The sequence below is a fragment of the Notothenia coriiceps genome, unplaced genomic scaffold (assembly GCF_000735185.1).
Source record: "Notothenia coriiceps isolate Sejong01 unplaced genomic scaffold, NC01 NC01_scaffold00037244, whole genome shotgun sequence".
Lineage (NCBI taxonomy): Eukaryota > Metazoa > Chordata > Actinopteri > Perciformes > Nototheniidae > Notothenia > Notothenia coriiceps.
The window spans coordinates 2,529,846-2,548,137 of NW_011369945.1; the positions used below are offsets into that span (position 1 = coordinate 2,529,846).

The window sequence follows — 18,292 nt, forward strand, 5'->3', positions numbered from 1 at the left end:
ATTTAGATAGGTGCATCAATGAGATAAAAGCACTCCTTAAAAATTGTAAAGAAAGACTTCAAAACATCTTAAGAAATAAAATAAAAAAGCTAAGCATGGCTTTTTCATGTTTTCAAGGTCTACCAAGCTTTATGCACATGGGACATTTTTCCTCTCAGATTGACTAAGTACTTGCATTCACCTAGAAGTAAAGAAAGATGTTATCAAATTTACAGATCAAATGTTGACATTGCAGTTTTCAGTACTACCCCTTTAGGCATCTCCTAAAGCTTTTACCCACTTGGACAAAGTTTAAGCCAACACGTATTAGTCGTAGAGATGGGTCAGCATCATGGCACCCAAAGTGCATCGAGGCCGACCTCTCTATCGTAGGCTCTGGGCCAGATTAAAGTGCCGGGGCTCTTTGTTTACACATCTCCGTGGTGCCACGGCTGAGCAGGCCCAAACAATGGGCCCCTGCTCCCCCTTGTCAGAGTGAAGGGAAGAATGGAGACCTCTTGACATGGCAACCTGAAGCCTCAATGCCCCCACTTCACGTAGCTGAGAGGGTCAGAGCGAGAACGAGAGGAAGAGGGGGGAAGTTAGAGATAAGGGAGGAGGAGAATGGAGAGATGAATATTGGAGGGGGAATGAAAGGTGGCACATACAAGGGGGGTTAAAGCATAGAGGAAGAAGGATAATGAAGTAAATGAAAACAAAGGAGAGTCTATGAAAATGGAAAAGCAGAGGGAAAAGGGACAAAAATGTAAGTTATAAACTGAAGCGTTGAGGAGGCAGCAGAATTTGAAGGGACCCGAGGAAAAATAAACTGTTCAACCTTTTTACCAACATTTAGACGAGAATATCGAAAGATCTATTTCATTGTTATGGGTTTTAGTTTGATAAGGTACCGAAGCCATAAGGCAACTAGCTTAGCTTTTTAACACGTAGCTTAATTCAACAAGCCTAATTATGTTTATTGCAATCTCTAAAGCCTATTTTATTCAATCGCTGCTTATGTTAAACCAGGCTAACTGCCTCCCAGCTCCTACTCCACATTTAACGTATAAAGCTGGACATATTTTTGGTTTGTTTGTTTGACAGAAGCAGTACGGAAAAGCTAGTGTCCCAATTTGTGATGAAACTTGGTGGAAGGGTCTAGCAGCGGACAAGGAAGAACCATTACAATGTTGGAGTAGATTGGTTTTGGCAGAGGTCTGCGCTCCAAGTGGCCTCTCTAGTTTCTGTATTTAAATCATGACTGGGTTTTCCTGTGATCTCCTGAAACAGTGCAGTTAGAAGGGTAGTAAATGTCTTGTTTCAATTTGCTTGCAGTTCCTCATTAGCTTTCAGAAGTGGAGGTCATCACTTTTGTGTTTTTTTTGGTCGCAGGTCACTTTCTAGGCAACAATACAGTCATTGATGTGCTTCGTCGCCAGGGATACGAGGTGGAGCACACCCCTGCTGGGCAGCCCATAAACAGGTACGTTTACTGCCCAAAGGCCCTTAAACACACACACACACACACACACACACACACACACACACACACACACACACACACACACACACACACACACACACACACACACAACATCTTCCAATTTGATATAAGCTTTTAACTTAAAAAATGTATTTGATTCATTCTCCAGAAATCCAAATGTCCCTTTTAAAATCATTGTACTTTCATGCAGCGTTTTACTTTGTATTGTTTATGAGTCAAACTCGCCAAATATCATTTAAATGCTTGACATTGTACAGTTATGTTTGCGTAATCTGTAACCAAAAGAAAAAAAAGGTTTTGTTTGACTAAAAACAGGAAAAGGAAAATTAAAACATCCAAAATACCTTTAAACTTTACCCACACAACCATTCAAATCTGAAAATCAACTTTAAAACTATTTATTATAAAAGACATAATGGGTCAAGAGTAATTCATGAAGACAAAGATGAATGAGTAATATGCTTGGGGCCGTTTCTGTTCCAGCATGTTTTATATAATAATTTTCCTTAAAAAGCGTAAGAAATGTCTCTGTAACAAGAGAAGACGGAAGAGCCTGACAAAGAAAATAGCGTGGAAAGTGAGAAATACAAAATTGACAGATAGATAACCAAGCAGAAAATATTATGTTTCGCCGTAGTTGTTGCCCATTATGATTTCTTCTCAAAACACAAGTCTGTCAAACTCCAAGGCCCATATTTTATCACTTAAATGGGGGTAAGGTTTCAGGTCCCGTTCACATTCACCGGGGCAACCGCTGCCTCATGGCCCTGACAGGAATATATATTTCTTTCAACTTTCTCGCTGACTGAATTTCAAATGGGAAATCATTTTCCAAGCACAACTCTGTAGTTGGTCTGTGTTCATTTGTAGACCCAAAACAGATGTTAAAGCTCTGCTTTGACCTTGTAAGAAAATGTGTTGTCTGCAAATGATGAAAAATTGCACTCTACTTATCTGTTAAGCGATTCTACCGGTGCCCCTTGTTTCCTCGCCTCGTCATAATAAAGGGTCATTTTTTAGTTGACGTTGGTGATCACATATTATAAAAAAAAGGCTATTTTCATTTCATTTTTTCAAACCTTTATTTATCCAGGTGTATTCCATTGAGATCATTGATCTCTTTTTCAAGGGAGACCTGCTCAAGTAGGTTCCACATGAAACATAAAAACATAAACAGAACAACAAAAAGGACATCATACAGCATCATTACAGGGTTTACAATTTACAATACTATCCACATGAGCAGGTACCAACAGCTTCCGATTGAGTAGCATCCAACCAAGCTTTAAAAACATTTAGTGGCACCAGATTGCTCAGTTTCCATTTCAATTGCAGACTATTCCAAGACAGAGGAGCTGCACATCTAAAAGCTATCTTCCCTAAGACAGACCTAGCAGTTGGCACATTTAATAAAACCACAGCATGCGATCTCAGGCAGTAGCCACTTACAATTCGCCGTGAGATCAGGGAGCAGATGTAGGATGGAAGTTTCCCTAACATGGCTTTGTATATAAAAATGTACCAGTGACTGAGCCTCCGTACAGTTAGTGAAAGCAAACCAGCCCTTGCATACAGGGTACAGGGATGGGTTAATGCTTTACAGTTTGTAACAAATACTACAGTGGCAAACAAAACAGGAAGATTAAATGTGGTCTCCTTAAAATATAAGATCTCTAGCCATCTAAAAGCAAATAATTGGTAAATTATTTAATCTCTAGCATCTAAAGCAATATTGGTAAATTATTTAATATCAGAAGTAGTAATAAGGATGCCGCTTCTATCACATTAGTATGCATAAAAAGTTACAGGTGGGCCCATCCCCAATTATGCTAATGAGGTTATTGAAATGACGTTTAAAAGTGAGACAATCATCAAGCCAGATACCAAGGTATTTGTAACAGGTAACCACTTCAATTTTTATTCCTTGCGTAGTCACAATATCTACAACAGGCTCTGGTGTCTTTTTAGCTTTTGAAAAGAGCATTACCTTGGTTTTATCAACATTTAAAAGAAGCTTTAGTTCAGAGAGCTGAGTATGAATAATGTTTAAAAATGCTTGCAATTCAACAACAGCCTCCTTAATGGAGGGACCTGCACAGTAGGCTACATCACGGTATCGTCCGCATAAAAATGTAAGGTTGCTCCATCGACATTTTCACCTAAACTATTGATGTAGATGGAGAATAAAAGTGGACCTAAAACAGAAACTTGAGGAACACCATTAGTAATGTTTAACCACTCAGAAGACAGCCCATCAAAGTGAACACATTGGGACCTTTCAGAGAGATAGTTCACAAACCACCCTACTGCATGGCTGGATATGCCAATACTGAGTAGCCTCTGCTTTAAGGATGCGATGATCGACGGTATCAAACGTTTTGGACAGGTCAATAAATAGAGCTGCACAACTCTGCTTATTATCTAAAAAACTTGCCACATCATTCACCACTTTCATTGTGGCAGTGATGGTGCTATGTTGCTTTCTGAAGCCTGACTAATGTTTAGACAGGATGTCATTTGTACATAAAAACCCCTTTACCTGCTCACTCACTAGGCTTTCAAGAACCATAGCCAGAACTGCTCATTTAGAGATGGGCCTATAATTATTTAATAAAGTGGCCTCCCCTCCTTTTAGTAGAGGCAGGACATACGCTCACTTCCACAATTTTGGAATTGTGTTTGTGCTGAGGGAGAGGTTAAAAAGAGTAGTGAGAGGTGGAGCAATAAAATCTGCAGCTATCTTTAAAAAGAAAGGTTCTACGTTGTCCGGGCCAGCCAGTTTCTTAGGATCTAACTCGGTTAAGGCTCCATGAACAACATCAATTGTAAAAGGAGTAAAACTAAAAGGGTTTTCCAAAAAGACATTCATTGGCTTTGAAATGTCAGCACTAAATGTACATGATTAACAATTATCTCTACATTATTTGTTATTTGACAAGCTGTTGATCAAGAGATTAGCTGATGCCTAACATGGTACTCTGTGATTAACGTGTAGAGCAAATACTTCCTTACATTAAAGTAAACTGTGTAAAAAGTATATTTAATGTTGTCTTAATATACTTTAATTTACATTGCGAAATGATTGGCAGATATTCTCAAAAGTACTAGTTATATGATTTGAGAATAAAATGCGGTATTCAATCATTTATCATAAACAAACTTCAGATTTTTGTAAAAGGAAGTCTGATAGACGGAGGGAAAGCTGTAGGGATCTAATATTTGGATTACTTTAATGTTAGGAAAAACAATATGCTGATGTTCCTTTTCCACTGGGCTCTATGTAGATCCTTACACAGATACATCTGATAAAACCGGCCACCAGTGAAGTGTTGTTGAAAAGGCCGAGCTAAGCAGGGCTCATACCTCCTGCTGTGAAGCATGTAGTGCAGTCTAGCATAGCACACTGTGCGGGTGGCTATCTCTGCAGATCTGTGCTCTGTGTGTGTGACTCAATGAATGAGTGAGTCTACTTCCACACACACACATTTTCACACACGTTTGATGTAGGATTATGAGCCTGAGATGAACCTGTGTGTGACCCAATCACACTACATTGCTTTCATAGGTCCATCTCTGGAATTCATCTTTTAAACAATACCTGGGTCTGGAAATATATCTATGGATATATCTGCTAAACTGCAGCAGACCTTGTATCAAAATATTTGATGATATTCTTCCTATTCCAGTAGTACAGTACAGGAGCCGCTGTGATGCAAGTCAAATTTCAGACTTGATCATTAAAGTATTATCGTATCGTATTGTATTGTAACAGTCAGTTTTATTTTTTTTGCAGAAAATCTTGTATATTTTGTCCAAGAGACTGGATGTTGGTTCACTGTATCCTCAACTCCTCTACTATTTCCCTTTCATCTAATTTGATTAATTATTAGATTTACGTATACGTTATTTAATTAACGATATTGTCCTTTCTAAGATGGATTTTGAAACCTAACAGCGTGTCCACTATGTCCTACTCTACTGGAAATCTTTATTTAAATATTTAATCATCAGACTTATCGAGATACTGTAGCTCTGAAAATGTTGTAGCTTATCTCATCATGGAGAAGCAGCTTTCGTAGGGCTGGGTTCAGAACAGTTATTCCAAAGGACAAATAAGGAGAACAATTCCACAATGAATCACAAAAACAAGCATAATCAATTTATTCGCCATAAATCCATTTGTTCAGGATAATACTCATAGGCAGTTGATGTCTCAAAGATGTTTGGCTTTTGGTGGACCTGAGTTGGTCTTTCCAAAACCAAACTTAATTATGTTTTGGCATCAATTCGGCCCATGCGGAGAATTTGAAAACCTTAACTACCATGCACCCCACTGACAGCCGCCTGCATTTAAATAAAAATGGAAATAGAGGAAAATAAGCATAGTTGAGACTCACATTTGTCTGCGTTATTTGCATGCAAACAAAACACATTTTTGAAATGCAGAAGGTGCAGCTGGTCTTGGTTCTATTTATTAAAAACAGAAATAATTCCACAAGCTCATACCATTCAAATCAAGAGTTATCGATTAAGCAAATATGGCAAATCCTTCTAGCTCTTTCTTTACAAGTGTCTCATATTCCTGTGATGTGCGCCCTCTAGGAGAGCATCATCTCCGGAGTCAGAAGACCTCTACGATGAGTCCCCTCTTCTGGAGCCTTTCTTCCACGAGCTTCCCCACAAGGAGGACGATCAGGGGCGTTCCTTGGACGACGATCTGTTGCCCCACATGCTGCTGCCAGCCGATAGCCTGGAGATGCTGGAGAAAGCGAAGCGGAAAATGCTGAAGAAAAAGAGGAGGAACAAGCAGAAGAAACAGCGGCACCGGCATTTCAACGACCTCTGGGTTCGCATCGAGGAGAGGTAAGAAGTGCGAAAAGAGGATCTAGTTTCTAATATCCGTCTGTCATCAATGACTTGTCTGTCTCTTTGTTGTGGGGACAAAAGAAAAAAAGGATATAACTAGGAAAGCTGAGCGAAAAAAGAGAAGAGAGAGGGGAAATTGAAAATGTGTAATGCAGTCTTTCCACATGTCTATAGAATAGACCCGACACTTCCTGGTGGGATGCCGCAGGCTCAAACAGCCACCATATCACATCACCATACTCTTCATGCAGTCTGCACACACTTCACCACATGTTCACACACACACACACACACACACACACACACACACACACACACACACACACACACACACACACACACACACACACACACACACACACACACACACACACACACACACACACACACACACACACACACACACTCTGCAGTGGGGTATAAGTCCAGACTAGTTCCTAGCTGGTATAAGTGTCTTGGATGTGAAAAAAGCCGCCTGGGAATTCCTACTAAGTATCCGGTTTTGGTCTCACAGTAGCTCCAGGCAGGCACTAACCGGACACCAAAACAAGCTCACCTTTCAGACTAAAAGGAGTGGTCTGCTGTGTTGAAACTTAATTTATTTTGTTGTAAGGGCAAACCTTTATGTTGCATGATTGTGCATGTGGGCAGGGAACAAAGAGATTAATTTGACCCGGCATCTGTTTTCTACACCCACTTATCCTGCTCATAGTTGGAAGCTATTTCAGCATGCATTGGCAAGAGGCTTTAGAGTTTCTAGCCAAAACCTAAAGTCAGACAACCACATTCATACACACCTACGGGCAATTATAGTTTCCACTTCACCTGATCTTTGGACCGTGGGAGGAAATGTCACACAAAAAACGAACTAGGTCCTTCTTAAGTTAATCATGGAGGAATTTCCATTTTGGGAATAATGGTCAATATCCACACGAGTGACTTGTATTAGTAGAAAAGGGAAAAATAAAGCCTGCATTTAAAAAACGAACTCTATTTGTCCTATTATCCAAGGAGAGATATGTATTTTACTGCACAATCATCTGGGTTAAGGTTAAGATGACAATCTTATTTTTTTTAGAATTACTCAGCAATGCAATTACATCTTTTTATATATGTTATTTTTTTTTTAATGACTCCTGAATGAGAATGTATTTGCATGCTGTAGTCAGCCCTCTCAGAATCTTAAGTTGTGTGAGATATACCTCTTTTTCCTATGGCTATAACATAATGCTGACTTATGAGATGTTTGTATATCATGCTGTTGCTTTTCAACAGACTTCTTCTTCTTCTGTTAACACAGTTACCTTCAAATAGTCTTTTCTTGAAATGTTCCCATGGTGCTACGGTTTACTTTCCCAGGTTATGAGCGAACCACAGGTTAAAGAAACACAAGAAATGTGAGGAAAGAAAAATTCATTGTGGCAGTCTTTTTATTTTTACCTGGTTAGCGTATGACTATGACAGTGATATCTAAATTATGATTATCCTTAATTGCAGCTAACCAGCAGGAAAGAAAGAATAGACCATGCAGGTCTCTGCTATTCAGAATTGAGTGACTTCTACCTCTGTATGAACATGTATTTTTCCATAAACAGTACAAACTATTTCAAATTAGTGACGTAAAGAGACCATACAGTGCCTGTTCTTCACCGAAACAGAGGGCGTTTGTGAGCGTTTGTGTACATTATGTCTGCAGAAATGTTTTCTCTCCTCCTGAGAACCTGCATTTTGAGCGGAAAGGAAACAGACTGTTTGTGTACACGTGTTACAAAGTGTACACGGTGCACGTCTTTGTATATTTGAATGTCTGAAAAGGTAGCCCATTGGAGGGAGTCCACAAAAAAAAGAAGCAGCTACAGTTCTCTGTTGTATTTGATGCTCGGCCACAGAGCGATGTGTCACACCTGGTTTCCGTACACCTCTTCTGGCCCTCAAAGCAAAATAAACCCGCTTTGTAACTTTGTAAAAAGGCTAATATTTTCCCTTGACTTTCAAATATCTGCTTCAGTAATTTACACATTAAATGAACTAATGTGGCTTAAAAGGCAGCAGCTCAGTATTCCCTACTTGGTCTGAATTTATGTTCCGTATTAAAAAAAAATTAAGAGCCTGAAGCTGCAGGCAGTAGCACTCGAGCCAACACAAGTCAATGCTAAGAAAACATCATTAACTACAAGTATCCATAAGTAATAAAAATAAACACTATCTATCACTCGAGTTGAATTTTTGAAGGGAATTTGTCAACACTTTTTATTTGCTAAAATGCCGCATTGATTCTACAGCAACTGGTTACGAGTCAACACACTGCCTTTCTGCACTTTCATGTTTAACTGATTCCTACACAGAATATATTTAGCCATTTTATTTTGCCTGGCGCTTAACTGTCTTAACTTCTCCAACTGTGTAATTTCTTCAGCCAAAGACATTGGAGTCAGCCATCCAAACTCAAGAAGCAATGGCGATAGACATTGTCAAAATGTATTCCCCTATTAAACAGAGGCCTATAGTAAGTGCAGTTAAGTGTAAATGCTATCTTGCAATCACATTTTCTTGTATATTGGAGGCTATCCTGCTGTGCAAATTTCAATAATGTGTGTGTTTGTTCAGCCTGGCCTCGTCCCAGTCAAAACCACACGTGCACTGCAGTCTCGGCATCAAACAAGAAAATAAAAATGATTTAATTGCTGGAATTGTTTAGAAAAGGGCAGATAAAGAGACACATGCAGGATGTATAATATTGGCATTGGAAGACAAATAGAGTAGAAGCAGGCCGGCTGATTGGCTGTTGGTTTATTGCCACGAGCAGATCAATGAGCTGCGCGCCTCGGATACATTCTCTGCTGATTGGTCGATGCTGAAACAGTGGATTGCTTTGTTGAGAAGTTTCCCTTTGTAGCTTTCCCCATCATTAATATTTCCATTGTTTGTTTTTTTCCTGCTTTCCGCTTATTTCCGCTTACAATTGTGGATGGCATAGGGATGTAGAGAGAGTCCTTTTTTTAAGATAACACCATCATTTTCCTTGGTGGTGGTTTTAGATGAGCAATGACAGAGCGGAATACAACAAGGTCCGGAAAAAAGACAAGGAAATGAGGAGATAATTGTATTTTACACACCCAATTTCCTACCATTGGTGCCATTTCTAATGTGCCATCTTTGTTATAGCGCTTCTTTGCTTTGGCTAAATGTTGCTAAATCCTGTTGGGTGCATTTAAGTAGATGACCTCAGATTATTTTCCAACTGAGCCCTGCCTTCCTCTAACCATCGAGGAAAGCAAGGACAAAACACAAAATTGGATATCTCTTTTTTTAAATAAGCTAAAATCTTCTTGAAATGTGTGTTTACTGGGCTAGGTTTAGGGTTAGAGCTAATGTTGCTAAGTTAAAAGGCAATCAAGCAAATATTTAGGGGGAATTTCAAAAATAAATAAACATTGTTTTAAATCTAATGTTTCTATCTCTCCTACTCTACTCTCATGTCTTTGCTCTACAGACCTATGGTCCAGTCTCCACCTCCCCCACTGGTTCGCATCGTCAACGGTTACATCACAGGGAAGCCGTCTCATAGAGCCCACAGCCACAACAACCACCATCACATATCTTCAGCATCGAGCGCCTCCTCATTCTCGCCATCTTCACTTGCATTCCTCTGTACATTGCTTGCAGTGGTCCAAAAGATATGGACTGCGATCCTCTTATAGAGCGTTGGATAGGACGCTTTAAAACAGTCAGCCATCATGAGAATAAACTGTTGTCTCGTGGAAGGCGAGGTCTGATCCTGCAGCGTTTGACCGAGAGGAGGCGGCATAAGGGCTTGGTGACTCAGAAAAAGAAAGCGTGGAGAAAGGACGTGAAATCGACTCTAGCTGTCAGGTAACAGTACACTCCATGGGTGTTAGGTTAGATCAAGTTTGTGTTGAAAGGTAAATCATGTCAGTAGAGCATGTCTCTTACAAATTGAGGCCTTGATGAGCATGTCAGTTCATATAACCTCATGTTTTTTCATTGGATTATTGGTTATTTTACACACCAGAGGTGAGTACACAGGAGAGGAATTTCAAAGCTGACAGAACTGAAGCGTTATTGGACGTTCACTGACATTACGCAACATATCGGTTCCCGTAATGTTCATGATTCAAAGTTCAAACCTCGCAGAATGTGAGATCTCACTGACGCGACTGTTCTGTGAATAAACAGGAGAACCATCCTGAAACTATTGCTGAATATCACATATCTTCAATAAGTACAACTGGAACCATATGTTCGTGTGTGTGTGTGTGTGTGTGTGTGTGTGTGTGTGTGTGTGTGTGTGTGTGTGTGTGTGTTTTGGTGAGTGTGAATGAGCGAGTGTGTGTCAGACAAACAAAGTCGATCAGCTCTTAAACCCCCCCCGGCCTTACAGACAGAGGTTTTCCTCTCCAGATGTTAATTTATTCTTCCATTTTAGAAGAATTTGTTTAATGTTGCATAAACATGTGAGAGGGGGAATTGTACATATTGTTTCTAAATATTATAGATGTATTTTAGAATTATAAAAAAAAAGAAAATTATCAAAAGTTTTGTTGTTGTTTATATAAATATATAAATAGATATGCAGTATATTTTTGAAAAGAGAATCAGGAACTAACCAGCATAGCCCGTGTCATGTGTCTCGCTGAAATGACATTTTTGAAAGGGACATATGATTGTATTGTACTTTATGTATCAGTGTTATCTCTTGCTTTGCTGTGTGTGTTTTATTCACAAAGAAATCATTTGTTTAATTTATTTAACTACTTTAGTTTTTACTTTAGACCATACTGTATGAAACATTCCCAGTGTTGTTTTTTTCCATTTTTCCTTTAACAACTATTTTAATTGTATTATTTGAAATGTTTTCAAGCATGATTTCAAATGCATTTGATGGTTATAATAATAATTCTGGTTTTAAATACATGAAGCTGTCTACACAGATAGACAACATACAGCAAAGTGATTTAGGCCGTACACATTTTTCTTAAGGCATGAGATGATTGTAATAGTATTACCATGACAACAATAAAATATTTATCTAGATTAAAATAAAATTCTATTGCTTGGCAACAGACAAAAGTTTGAAGTCAGTGAGATGATGTATTAACTTTTTTGATGTTACCACTGGGAGGAGTCTGATATATTGGTTATATACAGTATATATACTGAATCGCGTTTTTGTGTTTGCGCACTTTGTTTGCTGTGTGGCTAGGGTTAGGGTTAGGTGTTAGATTAACAAAAATTACAAGTGTATCAGGGTTAGGGTTAGGGTAATCAATATTTCCATGTTAACAATGGATCAAATGAAAGATAAGCTAAAGAGTCACATATCTTTCTCATTAAATGCAACAGCTACAACTTTGTAAAAGTCAGCTTAGGGTTAGGGTTAGGAAATATTTGAACCCTAACCCCCAACACACACACACACACACACACACACACACACACACACACACACACACACACACACACACACACACACACTCTTTTGCCAGTAAATGTGTGACTAATCTCAAATAATTAGTTTTTCCTCAGAAATGTATGACTTCACTATCTAAGAGATTGTTATTCTTGCAAATTCTCACTTTTCTTGGATTATTACCCCCTTATATTACTTTTTTAACTTAAAATGGCCCTTAAATGCCTTAAAGTATATTTAAAAAAGAAAAATGTAGTTGGGAGAAATATGTTGCTTACCTTACTCATTGGGCACAAACATTTAAACATTTCATAAAGGACATGCTCCATTCATCAAATGTACTCAAAATCATCATCATCCTCATTGTGGGACTGAACATGGTATCAAAATGACATTGAAATACACGTTTATTAAGCAAAATGGTTTGAACTTTGCACTTACTTGTAGACGGACGCATAACGTTTATCCCAGAATGGACATATCACATCAACTTGTATTATGTCTCAAGTCACAGTTTACACTTTTTTTTGTCGGTAGTCAGGCAGTGTGGGTGGGGATACAGAAAACACACACACACACGCAAACATGCTGCCCTGCTGCCCTGACCCAGGGTTCATGTTTATGTGAGGGTAATGTGCTGTGATAAGGCTGCTATTAGAAGCTGTTTGATGTGTGTATGTGGTCCGACACAAACAAGGCAGCTGCTCTGACAGCGCACCTCGATCCTGCGGGAAACAAACAGGAAACCAGAGCTAACAGACTCCTCAGATGTACAGGACATGAGCGCTAATTGATTTGTTATATCAACAGGAAAAGAAAGCTAATTGACTTGTTAGTTTGCGCTTTGATTTACGAGTGAATGCATGCTAGGGGAGGTCATAGAGGTCTGTATATAGCGAGAGCAATGTTAAGACAGGACTTACATGATTAACGGGTAGAAATGAGGTGTGGGAGGTATGTATGACGTGCAATAGGGTCATTGTAGGTAAAACATAAATCAGTGTGGAGCTCGAGCAGCTTGTAAGTCTGAAAAAAATATCGTCTTTTGTGTGAAGAAGTTGATCCAACCTGCAAAGTGAGGCGTTGGGATGGAAAATCTCTAAAAATATAGGTTTGTATCATTTTTTAAATCAGAATATTACCTCCAGCTACATATCATTTTTTAACATCCAATGGTCTCAATAAGAGGGTTAGTGATTCAATCTACAAAGTACTTTCTTATTCTAAATGTAACTGAGCTCTGTATCTGTTTATCAGCTTCCTTTAATTTCTTGAAAACCACATACAACAATATCCTGGAATTTAAGCTGTTTTTCATATTTCTTTTCACTTTCTATTGTTTTTCCTTCATTAAGAGAGGAGTTACCCGGCTTCATGCAGAGTCGGAGCGATTCCTTGGTGGATTGTTTCTGGAAAATCTCTATTTTAGTTTGATGGGGTAAATGGACCTGACACAAGGGTAAGGCGATCACATTCTGATCATATTCCTCCAAAACAGCACAGGTAAAAAGGCATTTACCTCTGACACTTTAATAGATTAGGTAGCAACTTTTTCTCGTTGTGTGAATGCACAGCTGAACACATGGCATATCTGTAACTGCTATTGTGTGATTGTGTGCAAGAAATAGAAAAATAACAGAGAAGAACCAGATTTCAGAAAAAGAGTCACAGGCTAAATGTAGCCAATTTAAAAACATTAAACTCACATCATGTTAAACACAGCCTCAATGAGACCTTTCCTCTGCTCTATGTAACAAAACTCTCAAAACAACAGACCATGTAAGTCACTCAGTCATTCTTTAAAATAATAAACAAACAGAGGTACAGGTTACTCCTCTAATTGCCTCTTGTTAAATGCTTTTACTGACAGATGTTACAGCTCATTTACCATAAGAAACATCCCAGAAAACATGCTGTGAACTCCAGAAGTCAAACTAAGTGCTGAATGCAGAGAAGACAAGTAGGCATTGAGAAAGATCAGGGCACATGCTTAAACTCTGATCAGTAGATGGTTATTCCAATTTGTGTTTATTTAAAAAGAATGTAGTCGTCTTTAACCTTCCCGATGCATGTATTTAAGCTTGTAAAGTCTAAATGTGGATAATAGGTGAGTCAGGTTTCAACTCAGGGGACAATTGCCTTCAAACATGATGGCTATCAATTGACTGGAGGATTGTATTTCAACCAGAATCTATTGGATGCCATTTACATTACATGCACATGAAAACATGATATTTTAATTCTCCTTATAAATAAGTGAAACTAAGATAAGTCTTTCAAATCTGTTCCAGCCCATAACACATAAACCTTTTTTAAGGATCTGTCTCTAGCTTATGGGGTTGTTGCCCTTATTATCCCCTCATTCAAATCACATTCTTATGAAATAAATATACTCTCGACAGACATTAACTCCTTAAAACACAATCAAATAAGAACCAGTCTTGTGAAAACACACAACGCTGGACTGGAGGTGGGGTTGCCAGATTGGGCAAAGTAAACCTTTAGGAATTGAAAGCAGATGTCCCCGCAGACGTCTGTTTCCTGTGGAGCACAAAACTAGGTAAAAATAAAGAAATGGCATTGAAAGACACAGGTAGTTTATGTCTTGGAAAAACTGCAATTGTCCACTATTTATCGGCGCTTTATAGCTGAAAAACCTCATTAAAAATATCAGGTGAAGTCCCTTGTGGAAAATTGGAAAATCACACCTTGCAATGCTGAAACTGGATTTAATGAAAGACAGAACGCGTGGACTGTAGACGGCCCTTTTTTCTGTTGTCTTTGATGTATCCCCATTTTGAAAATAAAAAATAAGTACATACGTATTTCAAAGAAGGGAAATACTTTCTATAAAACTGTCAACTACACGACTTTCATTTAGATTCATCGTAATTGCTCTTGTTTTTATTCCAAGGACATGGATACTAGTTTCATCCATTATTACTAATTCAATGAACCATTCATCCATGTTTACAGACAGTCCCTCTGTTCATTTTGATCCCCGAGGTCAAATCACTTTCCCATTGTTAAAACAAGCCCTGCGTCTTATTGTTTATCTCTATCCCTCACAGTCTTGCACAAATAAGCCCATGTGTGTAGAGAAGGTCTCAGTGTGGCTATTATTACTGCATCAGTCTAGAAGCCATTGCATGTGATGACTGAAACCCATGGTAATAAGTGCTCTGTTGAGTCGTCTGTATATTTATAAAGTAAATCTGCTTGGGGTTATATATAATGTTATCAGTGCACTAGCAGCTCATAGTGTTGGATTTTTATTTGTTTACATTCAATTAAAAATCTTCATGGATTGTCTAATTTAACACAGGGAAGATTAAAAGAAGAATGTATGTTTTGTCACTGTTCCATCTCCATCTAACTTTTGTGCAGTCTCTGCCTGCTTTTCTCATTCCATCCCAGCTATCAAAAGTAAAACAATGCATAACCAAATCCCAGAGACATCTTCAAATTGTATTGTGTTTGTGCAGCCAACGGAAAAATCCAACAATACAATAAAAATGTAAGTCAAATCCTCCAAATTGTAGATCTGGAACCAGCATTAAAAAAAAAGATAGATATGTACGTTTGAATTTAAACTTAATACATACAACAAAGAGGCATTATATGGAAATACTTAAAAGTATATATTTCCACAGATGGTTTTCTCTAGCTCCAACTAGAAATAATTTCTTTTCTGCCTTATACTGGCCCCCGAGGAATGGACTTTTAGACACCATAACCTTTAAATGTGAATGCTACATCTGCTAGGTTTCCCAGAAGACTTGACAGATTGAAAAAGTTTTTGTAATGCTTGCCTCCTCTGTGTGCTCACAGAAAAACTCATAACTTAAGGAACCTATTAGACTCTAAGTGAATTCAAAGCAGTTGTAAGGACAGTTCCGATATTGGAAATATTCAGGGCTTTGATTTTGTTGATTACCGAAGTCTCTGCATCTGTTTCTCCTCTTTTGTCTTTGTATTTTCCGTGAAATATTTATTCTTGATTGTTATAAGTTATAACCATACTTTCAGCAATGATTTACTTTATGGTCCACATACTAATTCTTCATTATAGAAAAGCAGTGTAGCAAACACATACATTACACCCTAAAAAAATGTTTTATAGTTGCTGGCAAACCATTGATACTATTAAAAAAGCAACCTGTCATAGAAGTAGAAAACTTAAGTTTAGGAATACAATAAAGCATTTGAATAGGACAATTAATAATCGTTATGTTTTGTATGTAAGTTGTATTTGTTTACAGTAAAGAGGCCTCATCTAATGTAAAGGTATTTTAGCAGACATTTTTGACATGCCGCAGCAAGAAGGGCACAGGTGTATGTAATAAACTTAACGATGGCTGGAATCCATTTAGCGGCTTCAGTTTCACGGCCCTATTGTGCGATGCATGCTGTCACAATAAGGCCTTATTGGGACACCTGAATGGAACAGAGCCATCGTTACTGTGATTAGTAACACCTGTGCTTCTGCTACAATGACAAGCCAACATGTCTGCTGTCAAAAAACGTCTATTTCTACAACAAGGTGTGGTCCCAAAGAACAATTCCTGAATATTTATGAGTTGGCTATGTTACTTACCTTTTTACTTTGCCCCAACAACTGCAGATTTGCATTTATTATAAGCATGTTATCTGATGACACTAGAAAAAGCGTGGTCAAGTCTGGACCTTGCAATAGTCAAGTTGCAATATGTAAAGCTAGTAATTATACTTTTGCTTAGTGAGAGCCTTAATGCCATGCTTATATCAAGTATGGAAATCGTTGATGCATAATGTGTTCTTCTTTAACTTTTGATTGAACAGATTTTAACACATTGCAGTGTTAAGTTATCAGAATATTCAAAGTCGACGTTTTGATTTTATTTGTATGCTACATTTGTATATACTTCTCCATGCTCAAATGAATTATCAAAGCGGGTTTGTAATCCTTGAACACTTAAAATTACATTTTCTGTTCAGAAGAAGTTTAAGAGCAAAACATTGTGTATGTCTGTCAGTGGCCCACAGGGTAGGTCTGCCTGTGATTGTCAGTTTATAAACAAATGAGGCATTTCAGAGCTGGCTCTACACCACAGGGTGTCACTCAGTCACAGCCCGGGTCAATGGATCCCATTCACGGAAAACATTTTTTGGGGTGTGTTATTGATAGAAGGAAGCCCACACTGGGAGCTCAAACTTGGAGTCAGAACACTAACACACACACCCTCACATCATACCAGCATTGTACAAATGTACAAGCTAACACACACATGTTAACACAATTCAATCAGACTCATACAGGTTCTGAGTGGGTTTGGTTTGTATCCATTTTCACACTGAATATACTCTAACTCAAACTAAGAGTTACCCCCCTCGGAGGTTCTCAGATTCAGCTTCAGGAATGTGTTTTCAGTGGCGACAAGACGTGGGAGAGCTGGAGCTTAAAGGTCATGATGACCTTAAGCATTATAATTAGCCTATGAGCCACTTCCCTCTCACCATACCTGTGTCTTTTCGAGTCTTACACTGCTCAGATTATATTCTAGGATGCAGGGATTGGTAGATTATTTTTGCAAGAGTAGCAGAGGTGGGAGAAGTACTCAGATCTCGTATTTAAGTAACAGTGTGCAGGAATACTCTGTTACTAGTAAAAGTCCTGCATTCAAAATGTTACTCATGTAAAAGTACAAAAGTATTGGCCTCAAAATATACTTAAAGTACCAAAAGAAAAATGGTCATTATGCAAATTGGCCTATTTCAGAATAATATATAGTATATTTTTTAATTAGAATTATTGATGGAATATAGGCTTGTGTTAATCACAGCTGGTTAAGATGCAGCTAATTTGAAATGGAAGTATAAAACATTGGGAGGTTTTGCATGTGAGAGATTCATATTATAGTGTAAGTCAGTGTAATAATGAAGATGACATTTTCCACTTAGAATAGAAAATTGCAAATTATACCCACCATAATGATGTCTCAAATACATTATAAAGAGACTGATTCAAGCTGACAGCAGTTGGGAGTTTTATGTTAATCACTCCCCAATAAAACTAGGTACAATGCCGCCCTCTGTCGGAGAGCCGAGGTACTGTTTTTCACTCAATAGAAACTTCTCCCCATGCCTTCTCAGCAGAGAAAGTATATTTTGGTGTTACTATACTATGTATTTTTTTGCTCATTTTCGACATGATTTTTTCTGATATTTTCCAAATACTATGGAATACTATGTTGTTTTCTTTTTCATATTTGAGAGATACTATACTATTAGTTTTTTTTCTGAGATTTCAGACATGCGTAACTATAGACTATATCTTGTTAGTTGATTGAGTTGTACAGTGCTGACCATTGTTCATTAATGTAACAATAGTTATTCAATGAAGCTGAACTAACTATTTTGTAATAATAGCTATTTTATTGAGTTGTTGGTATATATTATACAAATTAAGACGATTATTTATTTATTTTGTATTACTTTTATAAAACAAAAACTTATTTTTTAAATTAATTTCA

At 38.0% G+C, this 18,292-nt stretch overlaps 1 protein-coding gene across 1 annotated transcript in view; it reads left to right on the forward strand.

The window, feature by feature from the left end:
- Nucleotides 1-10,821, forward strand: part of trabd2a (TraB domain containing 2A) — a 66,605-nt gene extending 55,784 nt beyond the window's left edge. The window contains exons 5-7 of the mRNA XM_010793238.1: nt 1,372-1,462; nt 6,086-6,346; nt 9,843-10,821. Coding sequence (XP_010791540.1) covers nt 1,372-1,462; nt 6,086-6,346; nt 9,843-10,050 — 560 coding nt within the window. The 3' untranslated portion in view covers nt 10,051-10,821. The remainder of the gene's footprint in view (nt 1-1,371; nt 1,463-6,085; nt 6,347-9,842) is intronic.
- Nucleotides 10,822-18,292: the final 7,471 nt, after the last annotated feature.